Source organism: Microcaecilia unicolor, chromosome 9 (assembly GCF_901765095.1).
Source record: "Microcaecilia unicolor chromosome 9, aMicUni1.1, whole genome shotgun sequence".
NCBI classification, from domain to species: Eukaryota; Metazoa; Chordata; class Amphibia; order Gymnophiona; family Siphonopidae; genus Microcaecilia; species Microcaecilia unicolor.
Window position 1 is genome coordinate 174,899,677 of NC_044039.1, and position 21,316 is coordinate 174,920,992.

The 21,316-nt window shown below is 44.9% G+C and overlaps 1 protein-coding gene across 1 annotated transcript in view; it reads right to left on the reverse strand.

Moving 5' to 3' along the window:
- LOC115477917 (myosin heavy chain, non-muscle-like) overlaps nt 1-21,316 on the reverse strand; it is a 172,094-nt gene that overhangs the window by 133,448 nt on the left and 17,330 nt on the right. The window contains exon 6 of the mRNA XM_030215053.1: nt 6,204-6,326. Coding sequence (XP_030070913.1) covers nt 6,204-6,326 — 123 coding nt within the window. The remainder of the gene's footprint in view (nt 1-6,203; nt 6,327-21,316) is intronic.

A 21,316-nucleotide genomic window follows, 5' to 3' on the forward strand; every position in this document is an offset into this window, starting at 1 on the left:
TGTATGCAGGAAATGAGGGTCTCACACCTTTTTGAGTAACACAGTCTATGCATTTCTCCATTTTACCAGCATCTGCACTTATCTGAATGTCAGTGGCTAGTTGCTTACTGTAAAGATCCTGGATCACTTTAGAATCACGATGTCCCAGGCGGCGGTGCCAGATTTCCAGACTACATTTACCATCATTCTTCCTTACTTGCGCCATATGTGAGGCTTCACCTGAAATGTTCAGCTTATAAACATCATTATGCATAAAAGCTTCAGCATACACTTCATCATTTTTAGAGATTGTGCACTTACTGTTTTCAAAATGAATCACAAATCCCTTCTTATCTAATGTAGATACACTAAGCATATTGCAAACTGCTTGGGGAATATACAAGACATCACTTACAGGAATTTCTTTAACTTCATTAGACACTTTGCATTTTAAGAATCCAATACCTTTTGCTTGGATCTTAGCAGTCCCTGCGTTTGCAGTTTTAAGAATACCTTCCTCTGGACACATTTCCTGAAAGAAATCCTTACAATTGGTTAAATGGCATGTGCTCCCCGAATCCAAAATCCAAGTACTTTCATTTGAATTATTATTTACCATAGTCAAAGATTTTTCTGCCATTAGAAAGCCCTTGTGTTTATCTTTGTCCTTCATACATTTCCTGGTTTGAAAATTCTTTAGTTCCATTGGCTTAGGTGAGCTAGAGGGAGTGTTTTGTGTTTCCTTACACCATTTAGATACATGTCCCTCCTTTCCACATGAGTAGCAAATCAGCTTGCCCTTGGGTGGAGTTTTCCCATAGCTCCGCCTTCCTCTGTTCTTTGCCAAGAAATTTGTTTCATTTCTCTCTGACTTGCTTTGAGAACACATCTCCTCAGAATCATTTACTATGCATTCCTGCCTTAGTTTTGATGTTGCCTGTTCAAAAGATTGCCCTTCAATGGCCTCATTTACAGACCTAAAAACATCAAACTTCTTTGATAGTGAGGTAAAAAGAAATGCTCTTTTCAATGCATCACACATGGGAATTCCTGAAAGTTCTAGCTTTTGAAATGAAGACATAAGATGCATAATGTGATCATTACATTTACTTTTATCCCTTAATTTGGTTTCATTCAACTCTGCCAGCCAAATTGGTTGCTGCTTTGCATATGTAGTTGCATACATAGTTCTCAGTTTATATAAAATGTCCTTTGGTGTATCTTTTCCCTCCACTAATATGGCTTGTTTCTCTGAGAGAGCTTCCAAAAGCATGCACTTCACATAATAGTTTGCACTGTCCCATTCAGCCATATTTTCAGCTGTTCTGTCTTGGTCTAAGCATATATTTAATCCTTTTGCTCGAAGGAGACATATGAATCTTAGTTCCCATTGCTGATAATTAAACTCAGTTAATCTAGGCACCTTGAGAGAATAGAAAAATGGTGAATTTCCTCCCTCAGCCATTTTCTTAGCCTTCTGTCTGCTGTGTGGGGGGAGAGAGAGACAGACTGAATCTTTCCTTTAAAACTTAAGAGAAAAATGTGGCCTTTTTTTCTGCCTGGTAATATTTCTCTTCTTTTTCAATTCCTGGCCCCTGGGCCCATAACCCTTTTGTTGGATTATTTGTAGTAAATAATTAGCAGATTTTAGTACACACAGCTTCAGCTTTAGAAATGTTAATTTCTTTCTTCATCTCTCTCTCATTCACCCCTGAATAATTCACTGCTGAGTCACTTTAAAGTTGAAGTAACAAAACATCTGTTTACTCACAGTTTGTAGTTAGATTATAATCAGACAGGCTTATATATACATATTACTATACATTTGTATTATCAGCTCCTTCCATGTGCTTAGATGGTAATGGATGCTCACACCACCATAGATCCTCTCAGGTTAGGAGAGATCATGAGCTCCATGTGCTCCATGTGCTGCATCTGCTGCATCTAACCCCCACAGGAAGTTGCATAGCTGTGTGACCTCTCTAAGTAATTCACATCAGAGGTCACAGAGTAATCACAGAGAAATAATAGCTGACAGGCAATGCATGTAAAATACAATTACATTCCAACAGTTCCCTCCCCCTTGCAGCATCTTTTCCTTTCTTCCCTCCCCCGTGCATCCTTCACCCATGTTCCCTCCCCCCTGCAGCATCTTTCCCGTCTTCCCTCCCCTGTGCATCATCTGTCCCCCATATTCCCTCCCCTGTGCAGTATCTTTCCCCCATGTTCTCTCCCCCCATGCAGCATCTTTTCCCTTCTTCCCTCCCCCCGGTGCATCATCCTTCCCCAGAGAGGCTTCCGGGTTAGTGCGTAGTGGCTGCAAGAAGATCGTTGAGCGGCAGGCAGCATGTGGAAATCGCTGTGAGCCTATTACCAGCAGAAGCACTTTAGGGACACCGCTGCTGGGTGAACCTGACCCCAAACTGTGTGGGCCCAGGCCCACCCATGGCTACACACCTGCTAAAAAGGCTAGGGCTCTTCAGCTTCGAGAAGAGACAGCTGAGGGGAGATATGATAGAGATTTATAAAATACTGAGTGGAATGGGTAGATATGAATTGCTAGTTTACTATTTCCAAAAATACAAGGACTAGGGGGCACACAATGAAGCTGCTAAGTAAAAGGTACAGAGAAGAGTAACAAAACTTGTCCAAACTTTTTTAAAAACAGATATACTGAGCACTGATACCACATCCTCTAGAAATGAGTTCCAGAGCGTAACCATTCATTGAGTGAAAAAACATGTCCTCTTATTTGTTTTAAAAGTATTATCATGTAACTTCCTTGAGTGTCCCCTAGTTTGTACTTTTTAAAAGAGTTAAAAATTGATTTATGCGTACCCATTGTACACCACTAAGGATTTTCTGGACCTCTATCGTATTCCCCCCCCCCCCCCCCCACCCACCCCATCCAGCCATCTCTTTTCCAAGCTAACCTCTTAAGCCTTTCCTCATGTGAGAGGAGTTCCATCCTCTAAATCATTTTGGTCGCCCTTCTTTGAATCTTTTCTAATTGTGTACATCTTTTCTAAGATACGGTGACCAGAAAGCGAAGATACTTACCTATAGCAGGTATTCTCCGAGGACAGCAAGCTCATTGTTCTCACATGTGGGTCGACGTTTGCGTCGGCCCAGGAATCACAGCGCAAGGTGTGGAGGAGTAGCCTAGTGGTTAGTGCAGTGAACTTTGATCCTGGGGAACTGAGTTCGATTCCCATTGCAGCTCCTTCTGACTCTGGGCAAGTCACTTAACCCTCCATTGCCCCTGGTTCAAAATAAGTACCTGAATATATGTAAACCGTTTTGAATGTAGTTGCAAAAAACCTCAGAAAGGCGGTATATCAAGTCCCATTTCCCTTCCCACCCGTTGCATGAGCACGTCTCGTCAGTTAAATCAAAAAGCATATAAAGGAATAAATAGCAACTCCAAAGGGGAGGAGGGCGGGTTTGTGAGAACAATCAGCCTGATGTCCTCGGAGAATACCTGCTACAGGTAAGTATCTTCGCTTTCTCCGAGGACAAGCAGGCTGCTTGTTCTCACATGTGGGGTATCCCTAGCAACCAGGCTCATTCAAAACAATGAACATTGGTCAATTAGGCCTCGCAACAGTGAGGACATAACATAGACAGACCTGAAACAATAAACAACTAACTGAGAGCACAGCCTGGAACAGAACAAAAATGGGTCTAGGGGGGTGGAGTTGGATTCTAAACCCTGAACAGACTCTGCAGCACCAACTGCCCAAATCGACTGTCGCGATGGGTATCCTGCTGAAGGCAGTACTGAGATGTGAATGTATGGACTGATGACCACATTGCAGCCTTGCAAATCTCTTCAATGGAAGCGGACTTCAAATGAGCCACTGACGCAGCCATGGCTCTAACATTATAAGCCGTAACATGGCCCTCCAGAGTCAGCCCAACTTGGGCATAAGTGAAGGAAATGCAATCTGCTAGCCAATTGGAGATTGTGCATTTTCCGATGGCAACTCCCCTCCTATTGGGATCGAAAGAAACAAACAAGTGGGCGGACTGTCTGAAGGGCTTTGTCTGCTCCACGTAAAAGGCCAATGCTCTCTTGCAGTCCAAGGTATGCAAACTGCTTTCACCAGGGCGGGTATGAGGATGGGGAAAGAATGTTGTCAAGACAATAGACTGGTTCAGATGGAACTCAGACACCACCTTTGATAGAAACTTAGGGTGCATGCAGAGGACTACTCTGTTGTGATGAAACTTGATTTAAGGTGCATGCACTACCAGGGCCTGAAGCTCAGTGACCCTACGAGCTGAAGTAACAGCCACCAAGAAAATGACCTTCCAGGTCAAGTACTTCAGATGGCAGGAATTCAGTGGCTCAAAAGGAGCTTTAATCAGCTGGGTGAGAACGACATTGAGATCCCATGACACTGGTGGAGGTTTGACTGGGGGCTTTGACAAAAGCAAATCTCTCATGAAGCGAACTACTAAAGGCTGTCCAGAGACAGGCTTACCCTCTACACGGCAATAATAAGCACTAATCGCACTAAGGTGAACTCTTACGGAGTTGGTCTTGAGACTAGTGTAGAAGGTATTCAAGCAGGGTCCATGTAGGACAAGAAAAAGGATCTAGGGCCTCCCCCCCCCAGATTTGATCCACCCTACCACTGTAATATAATTTATACCCTGGTAGCGCAGTGTCCCATTGATTGTCCTCCTTCCACCAGGTCTCTGGTAATTATGTACTTATACGTATTTATACTTATTATATCTACATCTTTATTTAGTGATATATACTATAACTCTCCTATTCCTTAAACTGCCTTTGCTAAATAAGAAGAATAACTTAAAAATAAAGTCATTGAGATTACCTTTTTAACTCTAAGGTGAACTTTTACAAAGATGCGCTAACAAATTTAGCGTGTACTAACGATTAGTGCGTGCTAAATGATAAGATGCCCAAAGGTATTTAATGGGTGTCTTATCATTTAGTGTCCGCTAATCATTAGAATGCACTAAATCTATTAGTGCACCTTGGTAAACGGACCTCCAAGTCTATATTTCATGAAGTTTAAAAGCAATTAATCACAATTAAAAATTGTAAATGAACTGCAGCCCTAGTTTTTCAAAAAAATAATGATAAACAGTTCTATGGTTGACAGAAAGTCCAGTCCAACAAGTGGGTAATTATATGGCACAAACAAGTCCAAATTTCATAATTGATCAGGTAACATTTTAAGAAACAGAACTGCCTCTGAATATGTGGAATGCTACAGTGAGGACAGAACTATGAAACACACCAGCTGCCTATACTCTCTCCCTCTTCTTCCAGTGCTAATCTATAGATAGATAAATTACATTCCCCTTCAAAGAAAAAATAAAGGCTAAAATAAAAAATATATATTTGAAAGTACAAATCGACACCTAACACTCGAGAACCACGCAAAAAACACAACCAAGAAGATGTTCCACTCTATGTGGAAATTAAAGAGTAAGACCTTTCTTCCCAAGGTCAGTTTTCCGCAACCTGATACAATCTATGGTGCTCAGTCATCCAGACTACTGCAACGCACTCTACGCCGACTGTAAAGAGCAAATAATCAAGAAACTTCAGACAGCCCAGAACACTGCAGCTAGACTCATATTTGGTAAGACAAAATACAAAAGTGCTAAACCCTTACGAGAGAAACTACACTGGCTCCCACTTAAAGAACGTATCACATTCAAAATATGCTCTCTAGTCCATAGAATCATTCATGGAGATGCACCAGCCTACATGTCAGCCCTGATAGACCTACCACCCAGGAATGCCAAAAGATCATCCCGCACATTCCTTAACTTGCTCTTCCCTAACTGCAAAGGTCTAAAATACAAACTAATGCACGCGTCAAACTTTACCTACTTGAGCACAGTTATGGAACGCACTGCCGCGCAAATTAAAAACGAACTACGAACTAACGGACTTCCGCAAACTACTGAAGACCCATCTCTTTAACATGGCATACCACAAAAATCAACCAATGTGAATATACACAACTCCCCCACATATATTCAGAACTGTCTTACAATAGCTGCTTGTTATACTGCTACCATGTTTTAGCATTATCATGTTGCCCAAAATCCTGCTGTAACACTAAATGTCTATTTTCTGATATATTTCCATTACTCATGATGTATTGTAAACGACATTGAGCCTGCAAAGAGGTGGGAAAATGTGGGATACAAATGCAATAAATAAATAAATAACTTACCTCCTTCTCACTTCTGACTTTGCTCTCTATATCAGAGTGTGCTGCAGTGAGCTCATCAATATAATCCTGCTTTTCTACATTCTGTTTGTTCTGTACTTCTATATCCATGTGCAGTTCTGCAATCTGTATTATAAACAAAAGTGTCATCTTTTAGGTACTATAATAACTGGTCCATAATTCTTTACTTGCAGGGTTAACAGATGTGTGCAATACAGACAAAGTGGTCATTTTGGTAGGAGAATAATGGCAAGCCAACATGGATATTCCCTAATGCAGCTTTTTTAGCATTTAAGTTTCCAAGATTCCAATATCCTACCCTAGCTAAAATAATATTTAAGCATCTTTTTGACCTCATTTGCAACTTTCATACCTTATTTTCTTACTCCTATTACTCTCTTATCTATCTTTATGTTCCATCTTTGCTTACACTCTATATAGTCTATTAGAGCAATTTATTGCACATTGTGTTGACATTGTAATGTAGCATAGTATGCCACGCTTTGTATTTTTGTTTGAATATTTTTATTGCTGTAATTGTCTATTGCTTATGTTTGACGTATTCTTGCTGTACACCACCTTGAGTGAATTACTTCAAAAAGGTGGTAAATAAATCCTAACAAATAAATAAAGATTCAATGTTTTGAAATAGTTTGCAGTTATTTGGGATCTCATTGTGGACTCTGAGTGGATTTATGTCCATAAGATTGACTGGACTTGATATTAGTTTAAATGCGCATGAAAGTTCATAAGGTAGATTTTATGTGGAGTTTTTTGACCAATGATTACTGAAATTCTGTCTTTTTTTTGAAGAACATTATGTTCCATATTAACAGCCTCTCTGAAGTTTTTTCTCCACATTTTTTGTTAATAAGTAATTGGGTCCATGCCAATTTCTTAATTAATTTATGCATTAATTTCTTTATTGATTTTCATATAATACAAAGATTACAATCTTTGAGCAGATACACCAATATTCAGATAATCTTTTTTAACATCAGAAATTATATTAATAAAATAATATATTGGTTTTAACAGTCTACAAATAAAGGAGAAACTCCCTAGCAATTAAACCACTTCATATCTGGAACTGTTCCTTATTACTCTGCATATCAAGAAAATTTCTCAACTGTTCTGGTTCAAAGAAAACATATCTCTTGTCTTTGAAAAGTAATAAACACTTGCAAGGAAATCTCAAATGGAAACATGCACTTATTCCAATAGATTCTTGTTTCGTTTCCAGAAACGTCTTCCTCCTCTGTTGCATCCATCTGGAAATATCTGGCAATATTGAAACTTTACTTCCTTGAAATTCAGGATGAATATTCTTAAAATAAAGCTTTAACAAAGCCTCTTTATCGTGAAGAAATACAAATGAAACAATTAAGGTTGCTCTAGTTTCAATATCCTCTTTAGAATGTTCAAGAAAATCTGTTATATCCACAGTTTCTATTAAGTTTTCTTGTTGTATTGGAAGATTTTGTTGTTGCTTTGGTTTTACTTCCAAATAATAAAAGTCTCTGAAGAGGTGGAAGAGATTGTTCTGAATACTTATAAATCTCTTTTAGGAATTTAAAGAACATATCGCTGGGAGTAATATACTGCAATTGTGGAAAATTTAATATACGTAAATTTAAATTTCTTGAAGAATTCTCTAAATTCTCTATTTTCCGATGTAATAGTAAACGATCTCCAGAGAATTGTGCTTGCTGTTCTTGAATTTTAACCATATCTGTTTCCAAATTAGTCTGTTTAATTAAGACATCTTCAATCTTTTCTTTTAAATTTCTTACTCCAGTAGCATTATTTAATGAAACTGATATAAAAGAAGCACAAACCTTATGCAAAGATTCAAGAGCAGTCCAGATAGATTCTGTTAATATGTGTCACAACTTGAGACCCCTCCACTGGAATAGTGGTGGGCCGAGTTCTATAGCCTAAGCTGCTGAAAAGCACTGACTACGCCTGAAAATCTGATGATGGCCTTGTAGCTGAGTGCCTGCGGAAGCAGGGCCGCTTGGCAAGCCTTATTAGGATCTAGTGTGACATTCAAATACAGTGTAAGGGCCAAGATGGAGGAATTAATGGCAAAAATAGCAAGAAGTTTGGTTCATAAGATGGAGTCTGCTTTTGTAAAGATGGCATCCTGATTCATGAGATATGAATACTAATCTCTATATTAGGAAAGATGTTTACAACTCAGGAAATGAGTTAGGAAGAAATAGGTGAAAGGAGGGGGAAAGGAGGGAGAAGATGGGCACCTGATCTGCGGTTAGGCAAACTGTCAGAAAGTATGATTCACAGATGAAAAAAAAACCTGTGTCCCCATTGAATTGAATGGACAGCAGATGGTATATAAGGTTTGCAAATCTAGGTGGAGTTTGGAATTTTCCCCAACTCTACCCAGAGGGCAGAACTACTGTCGGTTGTTCTGACACTTTTACTGATGAGAGTACCAGACTGATTGAAATTGTAATTGGGTAAGATTGAAACAAATGTTATCACCTATCTCCCTTGTTTGTGTCTATTTCTTGGCTACGTACCTTCTTTCTCCTAATACACCTACACAGATAAATTATCCTCTATAATACCTACGTAAGCAAGAAAACTCCCACTCATTAACACAGTATGTAAGAGAATAGATGCACTAAGATGCCCTTAGGAATTAGGAGCCAGAAAACAGAGGTCATATTTAAGAGACTTATTCTGTGCCTTCTGAAACCCTCTCTCCACCTCCGTGGGCAAGGGTCCTGCGGGGGTCTAGAGAGGGGCATTTAAAACAATTCCAACGACACTTCCTGGGGTCTGACAAGCGGCTGAATCACCATAGCACACAAGAAAATTTCCTCTTGTAAACCTACAGTTCGAGTCCCTTCTGCCATTGTCTCTCCGGATGCCATTCCAGGAATTCTCTGTTCACCTTCCACTAGTTCAGAGTTGTTTTCAGCTGCCGCTTCTGCTGATGAGTTCTGCCGCCCCTTCGAGTCGGTTTTTGTTCCAGTACTCGGTACAATAATCCCGTCTGGTTGTGGAGGTGGAGGGGTAGCAGGTCCTAATGGGCTGAGTGATAAATCGCTCTCCTGAACGGGGCTCTTCCTTGCTCCATTAGCGGAAACGCCCTTGTTCAGGGTCAAAACCAAAAATGTAGAGATTGAAGGCTGTCCCAATAAGGGGGTTGTTAGCTTCGGGAGGGGTGGTCCCTTAGGCTTACCCTTCCTTTTCGGCATGCTCATTCCAAGAAAAAGGTATATTTTGAGAATTTGAAGAGAGTGTTCATCTCACACATCCTGCTTCGTCACCATCTTGGATTTTCTCCCAATAAATTAATTTATTACAGCAGTATTTGTGTGGTTAGGAGTTTACCTGCTGTGTTTATTTTTGCTATATTGATGTCAATTACCCCAATATTAACTAGATAAAAGTCACAACTGGAAATGCAAGGGAGGTAAAGTTTCTAGATGAAATAAATGACTTCTTCAAGGAACAGTGGGTTTAGGAACTGACAAGGGGAGAGCTATTTTAGATCTAATCCTTAGGAGAATGCAGGACTAGGTATCACAGATGATGATTTTGGGGCCTCTTGGCAATAGTAATCATAACATGATCAAATTTGAGATAATAAATGAAGACACTAAGGGGGTCTTTTACTAAGCCGTGGTAACGTTTTTAATTAATGGTAGAAATCAGCTGGTGGTAAATGCCAAGACACCCATTATATTCCTATGGGTGTCTCGGCGTTTACATCCAGCTGATTTCTACCTCAAGGTAAAAACGCTACCATGGCTTAGTAAAAGACCCCCCCCCCCCCAAGGAAATCTACTGCAACAGCTTTTAAATTTTGAAAGGGCAACTAGGATAAAATGGCAAAAACGGTTTAAAAACAGCTAAAAGGGGTAGTTGCAAAAGTTAAGAGTTTAAATCAGGCATGGATGTTGTTTAAAAATACCATGTTGGAAGCCCAAACCAGTTGTATTCCATGTATAAAAAGAGATGTTAGAAAGGCCAAGGAACTGTCAACTTCTCATGGTGCATCCGCACCTCGAATATTGTGTTCAGTTCTGGTTACTGTATCTTAAAAATGATATAGTAGAATTAGAAAAGGTACAGAGAAGGGCACTGAAAATGATAAAGGGGATGGGACGACTTCCCTATGAGGAAATGCTAAAGTGGCTAGGGCTCTTCAGCTTGGAGAAAAGACGGCTGAGGGGAGATATGATAGAGGTCTATAAAATAATGAATGGCATGGAACGGGTAGACGTGAATCACTTGTTTACTCTTTCCAAAAATTATAGGACTAGGGGGCATGCAATGAAGCTACAAAGTAGTAAATTTAAAACAAATTGGAGAAAATATTTCTTCACTCAACATGTAATTAAACTCTGGAATTCGTTGCCAGAAAATGTAGTAAAAGCAGTTAGCTTAGTGGGGTACAAAAAAGGTTTGGATAGGGGGTCATGTGATGTACTGAGCAAATGAAAATGTGTTTCCTGCCTCTATCCTGCCTTATTTTGGAATATTGTTACTTCATTCTGCTCAGAGCTTCTTCTCTAGCTAATGGACAAATATTTGAACAAAACTGCGGATCGCATGCCTGGGAAACCGCAATGCAAAGGGGCTGACAAATCTAAGGCCCCAGAGGAGAAAATAGCATATTGCCAGGGAACTGTGGTGGTGCAATTCACTACCGTGGTGCTTGTGGAGCTTACCTCGGCAGTTACTGTGGTGTTAGAGCTTCGTTTCTCTCAACTGTCTTCACAATTATCGTCCCAGCTTACTCAATTGGAGACTCTGAGGCATATTTTCAAAGCACTTAGCCTTCCAAAGTTCCATAGGTTTCTATGGAACTTTGGAAGGCTAAGTGCTTTGAAAATATGCCTCTCTATGTACGGAAATAACAACAAGGACCATGGAATTGGAAACGTATGTCTGCCATCAAGGACGATATGGATGAGTTTCGCAACTAAATGACAGCTTTGCTCAGGAAGTCACAATAACAAGCCAACAAACTGGAGGAGATTGAAAATAGGTCGAGGAGGGACAACCTTCGGTTTGTAGATTTTCTGGAGTCTATATCGGATGCACAGATTTTACCCATTTTGGATTGCTGGCTGCAGTGGGCGTTCCCGATGCCAGAGGGGAAGGACCCTGTGCGATTGGAGTGCCCCCATCGCATGGGGAGATGTCATCGCTAAATTTCACCATTTCCAACACCGTGCAGAAGTACTGCAGCAATATCTGCAGAAGAGAGACTCTGAGGGGCATAATCGAAAGGGGCACCCATGTTTTCCTGAGGACGTCCTAGCAGGACGTCCTGGCGAAGGGGCGGGGAAACCTGTATTAGCAAAACAAGATGGGCATCCATCTTTTCGATAATACGGTCGGGGACGCTCAAATCTCGAAATTTAGGTCGACCTTAGAGATGGTCGTCCCCGATTTTCGGTGATAATGGAAATCAAGGATGCCCATCTCAGAAACGACCAAATCCAAGCCATTTGGTCATGGGAGGAGTCAGCATTCGTAGTGCACTGGTCCCCCTGACATGCCAGGGCACCTGCCAGGACACCAACCGGGCACCCAAGGGGGGCACTGCAGTGGACTTCAGAAATTGCTCCCAGGTGCATAGCTCCCTCACCTTGTGTGCTGAGCCCCCCAAACTCTCCCCAAACTCCCCCCAAGACCCACTCCCCACAACTGTACACCATTACCATAGCCCTAAGGGGTGAAGGGGCCACCTACATGTGGGTACAGTGGGTTTCTGGTGGGTTTTGAAGGGTTCACATTTACCACCACAAGTGTAACAGGTAGTGGGGGAGGGATGGGCCTGGGTCCACCTGCCTGAAATGCACTGCACCCACTAAAACTGCTCCAGGGACCTGCATATTGCTGTCATGGAGTATGATATTTGAGGCTGGCAAATAGGCTGGAAAAATATTTTAAACATTGTTTTTGAGGGTGGGAGGGGGTTAGTGACCACTGGGGGAGTAAGGGGAGGTCATCCCCGATTCCCTCTGATGGTCATCTGGTCATTTAGGACACATTTTTGTGGCTTGGTCATAACAAAAAAAAGGACCAGGTAAAGTCGTCCAAGTGTTCATCAGGAACGCCCTTTTTTTTCCATTATCGGTCGAGGATGTCCATGTGTTAGGCACGCCCCAGTCCCACCTTCGCTATGCCTCCGACATGCCCCTGTAAACTTTGATCATCCTCGTGATGGAAAGCAGTTGAGGACGTCCAAAATCGGCTTTCAATTATGCCGATTTCAGCGACCCTGTGAGAAGGACACCCATCTTGCAATTTGTGTCGAAAGATGGGCGTCCTTCTCTTTCAAAAATAAGCCTGTCTGTGAACTATTATGGAGAGCCCATTTCCGCCGCATTAATGGAGAGAAGATGGCGCTTCCATCCTCTTTGTACAACTTTAGCTGAGAAGAGCATAACATTTATGCTCGTGTATCCTGCCATACTAAAAATTTATTGTAAGGGGACATGGGCTTCTTCTAAAGATCCAGAGAAAGCATAAGAATTTGTGGACCATATGAATTTGCTTGGTTCTCCCACAACTTCGACTAGTAAATACTGTGTGCACAATTGTATTTTCTCTATGGTGGAATCAGAATTTGGGGGAGGTTGCATGTTATTAAAGGTTGTGGTATTGGCCATGACTCCTTTGAAATGGATGTGCCTGCATGTACGTGATTTTTCTGTATTGTATTTTTTTCTGGTAGCTGTAGGTGGGTGGTCTGTGGAGGAGTTGAAGTATTCGGATGCATATTTCATGACTCTGATGTGCGGACTCAAATTTTGTGGTCAGCATGGGTAACTGTTTTTTTTTGGGGGGGGGGATGTGAGGATGGGAGGTGGCTTGTATTTTACGAACAGGTAGGTGGTGTTTGACTTTGTGCTTGGGACATGGTTCTAGCAGTAACCTGGATGCTGGGTTTCTTTCTCCTGGGCCTGGGGTGAGGGCTGGGTATCAAAACTGCTTCCGTAAGCTTCGGCGGAACTTATTGTTCTTGGGCTACTCAAGAGGGAAGGGGGTGTGGATCTGGTGGGGGGATGCTGTCGACTTTCACTAGAGTGTTAGACTTGGTGGATTGCTGGCACCTCCTCCACCCAGAGGAAAAGGATTTTACTCATCTTTCTCGTTCTCATGGCACCTGGTCACGTTTGGAATACATCTTTGTAATTTAACCTTGTTTCCTTCAATCTCCTCAGTGGTAGTGGGTTAAGAGGGGATTTTGGATCATGCTTTAGTGTGGGCGGACCTGGAGGCTCCAGCGGGCCCATAGGCTGGTCGAAGGTTAGCGTTTTCCGGTGTATTTACAGCATAGCCTAGATTTTCAAATCTTTCTAACCAAAAAATGGGATCATTTCTGGGATCATAATGGTGTTCACCTTAATCAACCCATTCTTTTCTGGAATACAGCAAAGGTGGTTTTACACGGGGACATTATTGCTGCAATAAATAAATAAATAAATTAAATAAATATATCAGCTTACGCAATAAAAATCATGCGTCTAGAATAATTCACTTAGAGGCTCAGCTAAAGCGGGACAAAAAGGCGTTTCTCAGATGCCCCTCTAAGGAGCTTTGATCACACAAGCAATGCTTAATATCCTTATCCAGGAACAAACTACTAGAAGTTCTCTGTATTGGAAACACAAATTTTATAAATATGGTAATAAGACGGGATGTTTATTGGTGCATGTGGTCGGTTCTGGGGGGATCCTAGAACCATCTCTATTTTGTGGGCAGAGGATGGCACTTTGATTACTCGAACTGATCAGATTACGTACATTCTTACTACTTATTTTCAGAAATTGTATGCAGAATGTCCAGCAGCTTTGCCTCACGCTATTCTTCATTTTCTAGTCTCTTCGAGCCTCCCTAGCGTTTCCCTGGAGGAGGTTCAGATTCTTAATGACCTGATCTCTGGTAATGAATTACAATCAGCTATAAAGGCTTTAAAAGACCATTCTGCCCCAGGTAGCGATGGTTATTCCGGGGAATTCTATAAATGTTTGCAGACAAGACTTGTGGGGCCATTGATTGATTATTACCAGGCTGTTGTGTCAGCAGGTCATTCTATGCTAATACAGCATTAATTACGTTGCTCCATAAATCACAAAAGTCCAGTGAGATGACCGTTTCCTATCACCCGATCTCTCTTATTAATGTAGTCATTAAATTACTAGCAAAAATTTTGACCAATTATTTAGTAGTTTATTTGCCTCGATTGGTGGGTCCTTCACAGGTAGGTTTCATGCAAGGTCATCAATCGGTGATAAATATACATAACGTGTTATTAGCCATATCATCCTATCAGATGAGACAAGTTCCCTCGCTATCTTTAAGCCTTGATGTAGAAAAAGCATTCGATCAGGCCAGTTGGAACTATTTACTTGCAGTCCTGTCTAATTATGGGATTACTGGTTGGTTTTTACAGGTCATCACAACCCTCTACACCCGCCCTATGGCTCAATTATGAGTGAATGGGGGATGTGGGGAAGTTTTTCCTATTTAGCGTGGTACGAGGCAGGGGTGCCCTCTTTCCCTTATTGTTTGTTCTTTCCCTTGACCCACTGCTGAGTCGCATCAATGTGGCTCCAGAGATTCCAGGGGTGGAGATGGAAGACCAAGGGTATGGGTGAAGGACGTCCTTCGCTATGCCTCCGTTCCTGCAATGGCAGTTGAGGACGTCCAAAATGTGGATGTTTCTGTGAGAAGGATGTCCATGCCTGCTATGCTTCTGACACCCCCTTTATTTATTTGGATTTTGGATCACAAGTAGCAGCAGTGGGATTTGAACCGGCCACCTCTGGATTGCAAGACCAATGTTCTAACCACTGGGCCACTCTTCCACTCCACTCCCTTGAAATTTGGCCGTCCCTGGGGGGGGGGGGCAGTTCAGGACATCCAAAATATTTGAAAGAAGGATGTCCAGGCCTTCGTTATGCCTCCACTGACACACACATACTTCCCCTCCCAGGGACCTGCATATTGCTGCGATGGACCAGAGTATGACATTTCAGGCTGGCAAAAAAAGTTTTTAAAGTTGTTTTTTTCAGGGTGGGAGGGGGTTAGTGACCACTGGGGGAGTCAGGGGAGGTCATCCCCGATTCCCTTCGCTGGTCATCTGGTCAGTTCGGGCACCTTTTTGAGGCTTGGTCGTAAGAAAAAATGGACCAAGTAAAGTTGCCCAAGTGCTCGTCAGGGACGCCCTTATTTTTTCCATTATCACTCGAGGACACCCATCTGTTAGGAACGTCCCAGTCCTGCCTTCACTACACCTCAGACAAGCCCCCGAGAACTTTGGTCGTCCCCGCGACGGGAAGCAGTTGGGGACGCCCAACTCCCGATTTGTGTCGAAATATGGGCACCCTTCTCTTTCGAAAATAAGCCTGCAAGTGATTAAAGCTTTGGCATTTGCAGATGATTTAATAGTCCTCTTAACAAATCCCCAAACAGGTTTAGGAACGTTATTGCGTCTGATTCGGGAATATGGAGAGCTTTCAGGGTATACCCTTAATCTTGCCTTGCCTTTCCCTCCCGTCCCGTCATCTGTTCCCCCTGGAAAGTTACATTGCCTCTTCAATGAGCAGATGGAGTGTTGAGATATTTTGGAGTGTGAATTCTTTCTGATTTATCTAGCCTTTATTCTTTAAATATTTGGCTGCTACTGGAGGCCACTTGGCTTAAGTTGCAGGTCTGGGGGTCTTACTCCCTGTCCCTGTGGGGCCGCATTGCCTTGTTTAATATGATTCAAGTGCCGAAGAGGCTTTATGTTTTCCAGATGCTGTGCCTTTATTTACGTAAGCAAGATGAACTCCAATTAAATAGGATGCTTGCAGATTTATCTTTGGCAAGACAAACGCCCCAGGATTTCGATAGCCAAAATGTACATCCTTATTTTACACCGGGGGATGGGGTTGTTAAGCGTTTGTCACCTAAGTTTGGCTTGTGGTATGCGTCATAGGAAAATTGATGTTTTATATTTAACTGTAAATTATTCCACTCCTGAATGGCTTGGTATGAAAAAGAGCTCTGCAAAACTTTTTTAAATCTTATTACCTTAAATGTAGGACCAACTAGGTCCAGATGATGCAACAAACGTGTAAGACTCAGCCTAGATGAGTGAGATACCAAATGTACAACTTGTTCTGGTAGCAAACCATGCCAAATTTAAAAAATGATACAACAAGACAACGTATTTGTGCCTGCAATGGAAGCCAGACATATGATCAAATTTATTCATTTTGAAAATCATCCATGCTGCCATATTTTGGAGCAACTATAGATGATTCCTTGATTTTGCTGAAAGGTAAAATTATGTATAATCATACCTGATAATTTTCTTTCCATTAATCATAGCTGATCAATCCATAGACTGGTGGGTTGTGTCCATCTACCAGCAGGTGGAGATAGAGAGCAAACTTTTGCCTCCCTATATGTGGTCATGTGCTGCCGGAAACTCCTCAGTATGTCGATATCAAAGCTCCATCCGCAGGACTCAGCACTTAGAGAATTACACCCACAAAGGGACACTCTGCCCAGCTCACCACCGCCGAAACGGGGGAGGGGAATTAACCCAGCTCATCCCCACACAAGTGGGGGAGGGGAATCCGTCCAGCTCATCCCCGCGGAGCGGGGGAGGGACACCACACCCGCCGATGCGGGGGGATCTGGCTTATCCTGCAACCGCGGGAGGAGCTGACTGACCCTAACACCGCCGAAGCGGGAGGGGTACAAAGCTGCCCTACAACCGCACGAAGTGGGAGGGAGTGCCGGCAGAATTTTAAGTCTCAATCCAGCCCCGAAAACGGAGGGGAGAGGAATGCAGCAGCTCACTGTAACACAAACTCGTCTCAACTCTTGAAGAATCCAAGTAAAGGAAGAACTTGAACACGAAGTCTTTCTGAAGTAACTGAAGACTAAACTTGAACCTGAAATGCAACCAGAATAAAAACAGTACAGATATCTGGGAGGGGCTATGGATTGATCAGCTATGATTAATGGAAAGAAAATTATCAGGTATGATTATACATAATTTTACCTTCCATATCATCAAGCTGATCAATCCATAGACTGGTGGGATGTACCGAAGCAGTACTCACCCAGGGCGGGACATTGAAATCCCTGACCTCAACACTGAAGCTCCAAACCGGGCCTCCGCCCGTGCAGCCACAGTCAAACGGTAATGCTTGGAGAATGTATGAGCCGAAGCCCAAGTTGCCGCCTTGCATATCTCTTCCAAGGAGACGGATCCGGCCTCTGCCATCGAGGCCGCCTGAGCTCTCGTGGAGTGAGCCTTCAGCTGGACAGGCGGAACCTTCCCCGCGGCCACATAAGCCGCTGCAATGGCTTCCTTGACCCATCTTGCCACTGTAGGCTTAGCAGCCTGCAGACCCTTACGAGGACCTGCAAACAGGACAAACAGAAATTTAAGAGCAGAGTACTCCTCTGGGTAGTCCTCCCTACGAAAGGAAGGGAGACAGAGCTGCTGATTCACATGGAAGCGAGAAACAATCTTGGGCAGGAAGGAAGGCACTGTGCGAATAGTCACTCCTGCCTCAGTGAACTGCAGAAAAGGCTCTCGACATGAGAGCGCCTGGAGCTCGGAAACTCTTCTGGCTGAAGTGATAGCCACCAAAAAGACTGCTTTCAACGTCAGGTCTTTCAGAGATGCCCTCGACAAGGGTTCAAAAGGCGGCTTCTGCAATGCTCTTAGCACCAGGTTGAGATTCCACGCAGGCACCACCGAGTGCAGAGGAGGGCGCAGGTGATTAACTCCCTTGAGAAAGCGCACCACATCTGGCTGTGAAGCCAGGGAAGCACCCTTCAGGCGGCCCCTGAAGCAAGCCAGAGCCGCTACCTGGACTTTAAGGGAACTGAGCGACAGGCCTTTCTCCAGACCTTCTTGCAGGAACGCCAACACTGAAGAAATTGGAGCAGTGAAGGGAGAAAGTGAGCCTGCTTCACACCACGCTGCAAAGATACGCCAAACCCTGGCGTAAGCAGTAGAAGTAGAGTGCTTCCTCGCTCTCAGCATAGTGGCGATGACCTTGTCTGAGAAGCCCTTCTTCCTCAGACGCTGCCGCTCAATAGCCAGGCCGTAAGACCAAAAGGGGAGGGATCCTCCATCACCACGGGACCCTGATGTAACAGGCCCTGCTCCACTGGCAGTCGCAGAGGATCGTCCACTGAGAGCCTGATCAAGTCCGCATACCAGGGACGCCTGGGCCAATCCGGACCCACCAGGATTACCCTGCCGGGATGCTTTGCCACCCGGTCTAGCACCCTGCCCAACATGGGCCAGGGCGGGAACACATAGAGGAGCTCTTGTGTCGGCCACTGTTGGAGAAGAGCATCTACTCCCAGGGATCGAGGGTCCCGTCCTCTGCTGAAGAAGCGCGGCACTTGGCAATTGGCCAATAACGCCATCAGATCTAGGCTCGGCTGGCCCCAGCGCTTCGTGATGTCCAAGAACGCCTGAGCAGATAGCTGCCACTCTCCGGGCTCCAAGGTATGGCGACTGAGAAAGTCCGCCTTGACATTCATGACTCCGGCAATGTGGGCCGCTGAAAGCTGCTCCAGGTTCGCTTCCGCCCACTGGCAAAGATACATAGCCTCCTTGGCTAGAGGGGCGCTCTTGGTACCTCCCTGGCGGTTGACATAGGCCACAGCTGTGGCATTGTCCGACAGGACCCGTACAGGCTTCCACACCAGTACCGGGATGAACTCCAAAAGCGCCAACCGAATGGCTCTGAGTTCCAGGAGGTTGATAGACCACTTTGCCTCTGCAGGAGACCAGAGCCCCTGCGCTGTCCTTCCCAAGCAGTGGGCTCCCCAGCCCGACAACGAGGCGTCCGTCGTGACGACAATCCACTCTGGGGTCACCAGAGGCATTCCCGCAGACAATTTGTCTGTCTGCATCCACCAGCTCAGCGCCTTGCGCACTGCTGGGTCCAAGGGAAGTCGCACAGCATAATCCTCCGACATCGGAGTCCAGCGCTGCAGCAAGGAGTGTTGAAGTGGTCTCATATGAGCCCTGGCCCAGGGCACTACTTCCATCGTGGCCGTCATAGAGCCCAACAGCTGCACATAGTCCCAAGCCCGAAGAGGAGAGGCTCCCAGGAACTGGTCCACCTGAGCCTGAAGTTTGACAATCCGATTGTCTGGCAGGAACACTCTGCCCACTTGGGTGTCGAATCGAACTCCCAGGTACTCCAGGGACTGAGTCGGGCGCAGCTGGCTCTTCTCCCAGTTGATGATCCATCCCAGGGAGCTCAAAAGAGCAACTACCCGGTCCACAGCTTTGCCGCACTCTGCATAAGAGGGGGCTCGGATCAACCAGTCATCCAGATAAGGATGGACTTGTACCCCTTCCTTTCGTAGGAAGGCCGCGATGACCACCATTACTTTGGAAAAGGTCCGCGGAGCAGTAGCCAACCCGAATGGGAGGGCTCTGAACTGGAAGTGTCGTCCCAGGACTGCAAAACGCAGAAAGCGTTGATGAGGAGGCCAGATGGGAATATGCAGGTACGCTTCCTTGATGTCCAAGGAAGCCAAGAACTCTCCTGCCTTCACTGCCGCTATAACAGAGCGGAGAGTCTCCATGCGAAAGTGCCGCACTTTCAAGGCCCGATTGACCCCTTTGAGGTCGAGGATAGGCCGGACAGAACCTCCTTTCTTTGGTACCACAAAGTAAATGGAGTAACGTCCCTTGCCAAGCTGACTTTCTGGCACAGGAACGACCGCGCCCAGGCGGATCAGGTTGTCCAAGGTCTGCTGCACTGCCACAGCTTTGACCGGAGACTTGCAGGGAGAGAGTACAAACCCGTCTTTTAAGGGTCGGCAGAACTCTAGCTTGTAGCCGTCTCTGATGACTTCCAGCACCCACGCGTCTGAAGTTATTGTGGTCCACTCGCCCAGAAACGAGGACAGCCGTCCTCCAATCTGCACTGGGGCGTGGACCAAGGCCCCGTCATTGGGTACGAGACCCTGGGGGAGGACCGGAGGAAGCACCTCCGGGACGGCGGTCTCTGCGAAAGGAATGCTGCTTGGGGGAGAAATTCCTCTTAAAGGAAGAGGGGGCAGAGGAACCCGACTTGCCCGGGCGGTACCGACGGGCTTCCTGCAACCGTCCTCTGGAGGTACCGGGACGAGAACTAGCCCGAGCCCTGACCTCTGGTAACTTCTTGCCCTTAGACGTGCCGAGATCGGTCACGATTTTGTCCAGCTCGACCCCAAAGAGCAGCTTGCCTTTAAAAGGCAATCTAGCCAGGCGGGATTTAGAGGTGTGGTCAGCAGACCAATGTTTCAGCCAAAGCCACCGCCGCACAGAGATTGTCTGAGCCATGCCTTTAGCTGAGGCCCTCAAGACATCATACAGCAAGTCTGCCAAATAGGCTAAGCCCGATTCCAGGGCCGGCCAATCAGCCCTCAAGGAATGATCCGAGGGGGAAGCCCGCTGCACGATAGTCAGGCACGCCCTGGCCACATAGGAGCCGCAAACTGAGGCCTGCAAACTTAAAGCAGCCGCCTCAAAGGACGACCTTAAGGCCGCCTCCAATCTTCTGTCTTGGGCGTCCTTTAGGGCCGTGCCACCTTCCACCGGCAACGCCGTTTTCTTAGTCACCGCAGTGATTAAAGAATCCACGGTAGGCCACAGATAGGCCTCACGTTCACTCACCGCCAAAGGATAGAGGCGGGACATAGCCCTAGCCACTTTAAGGCTCGCTTCCGGGAGATCCCATTGAGCCGAAATTAAGGTGTGCATGGCATCATGCACGTGGAAGGTTCTAGGCGGGCGCTTCGTCCCCAGCATAATGGCAGAGCCAACAGGGGCTGAGGGAGAGACGTCCTCCGGAGAGGAAATCTTCAAAGTGTCCATGGCCTGTAACAACAGGTTGGGCAAATCCTCTGGGCTAAAAAGCCGCGCTGCAGAGGGGTCATCCGCTCCATCCGAGCGGGGATCCGTCTCCTCCAAGGAATCCGCAAAGGACCGTTGGGAGACCTCAGACACGCTGCCCTCATCTACATCGGAGGAGACAAAGTCCTCCAAGGCCTGGGAATCAACCCGAGGGCGTTTACCTCTGGGAACCTCAACCTCTTTA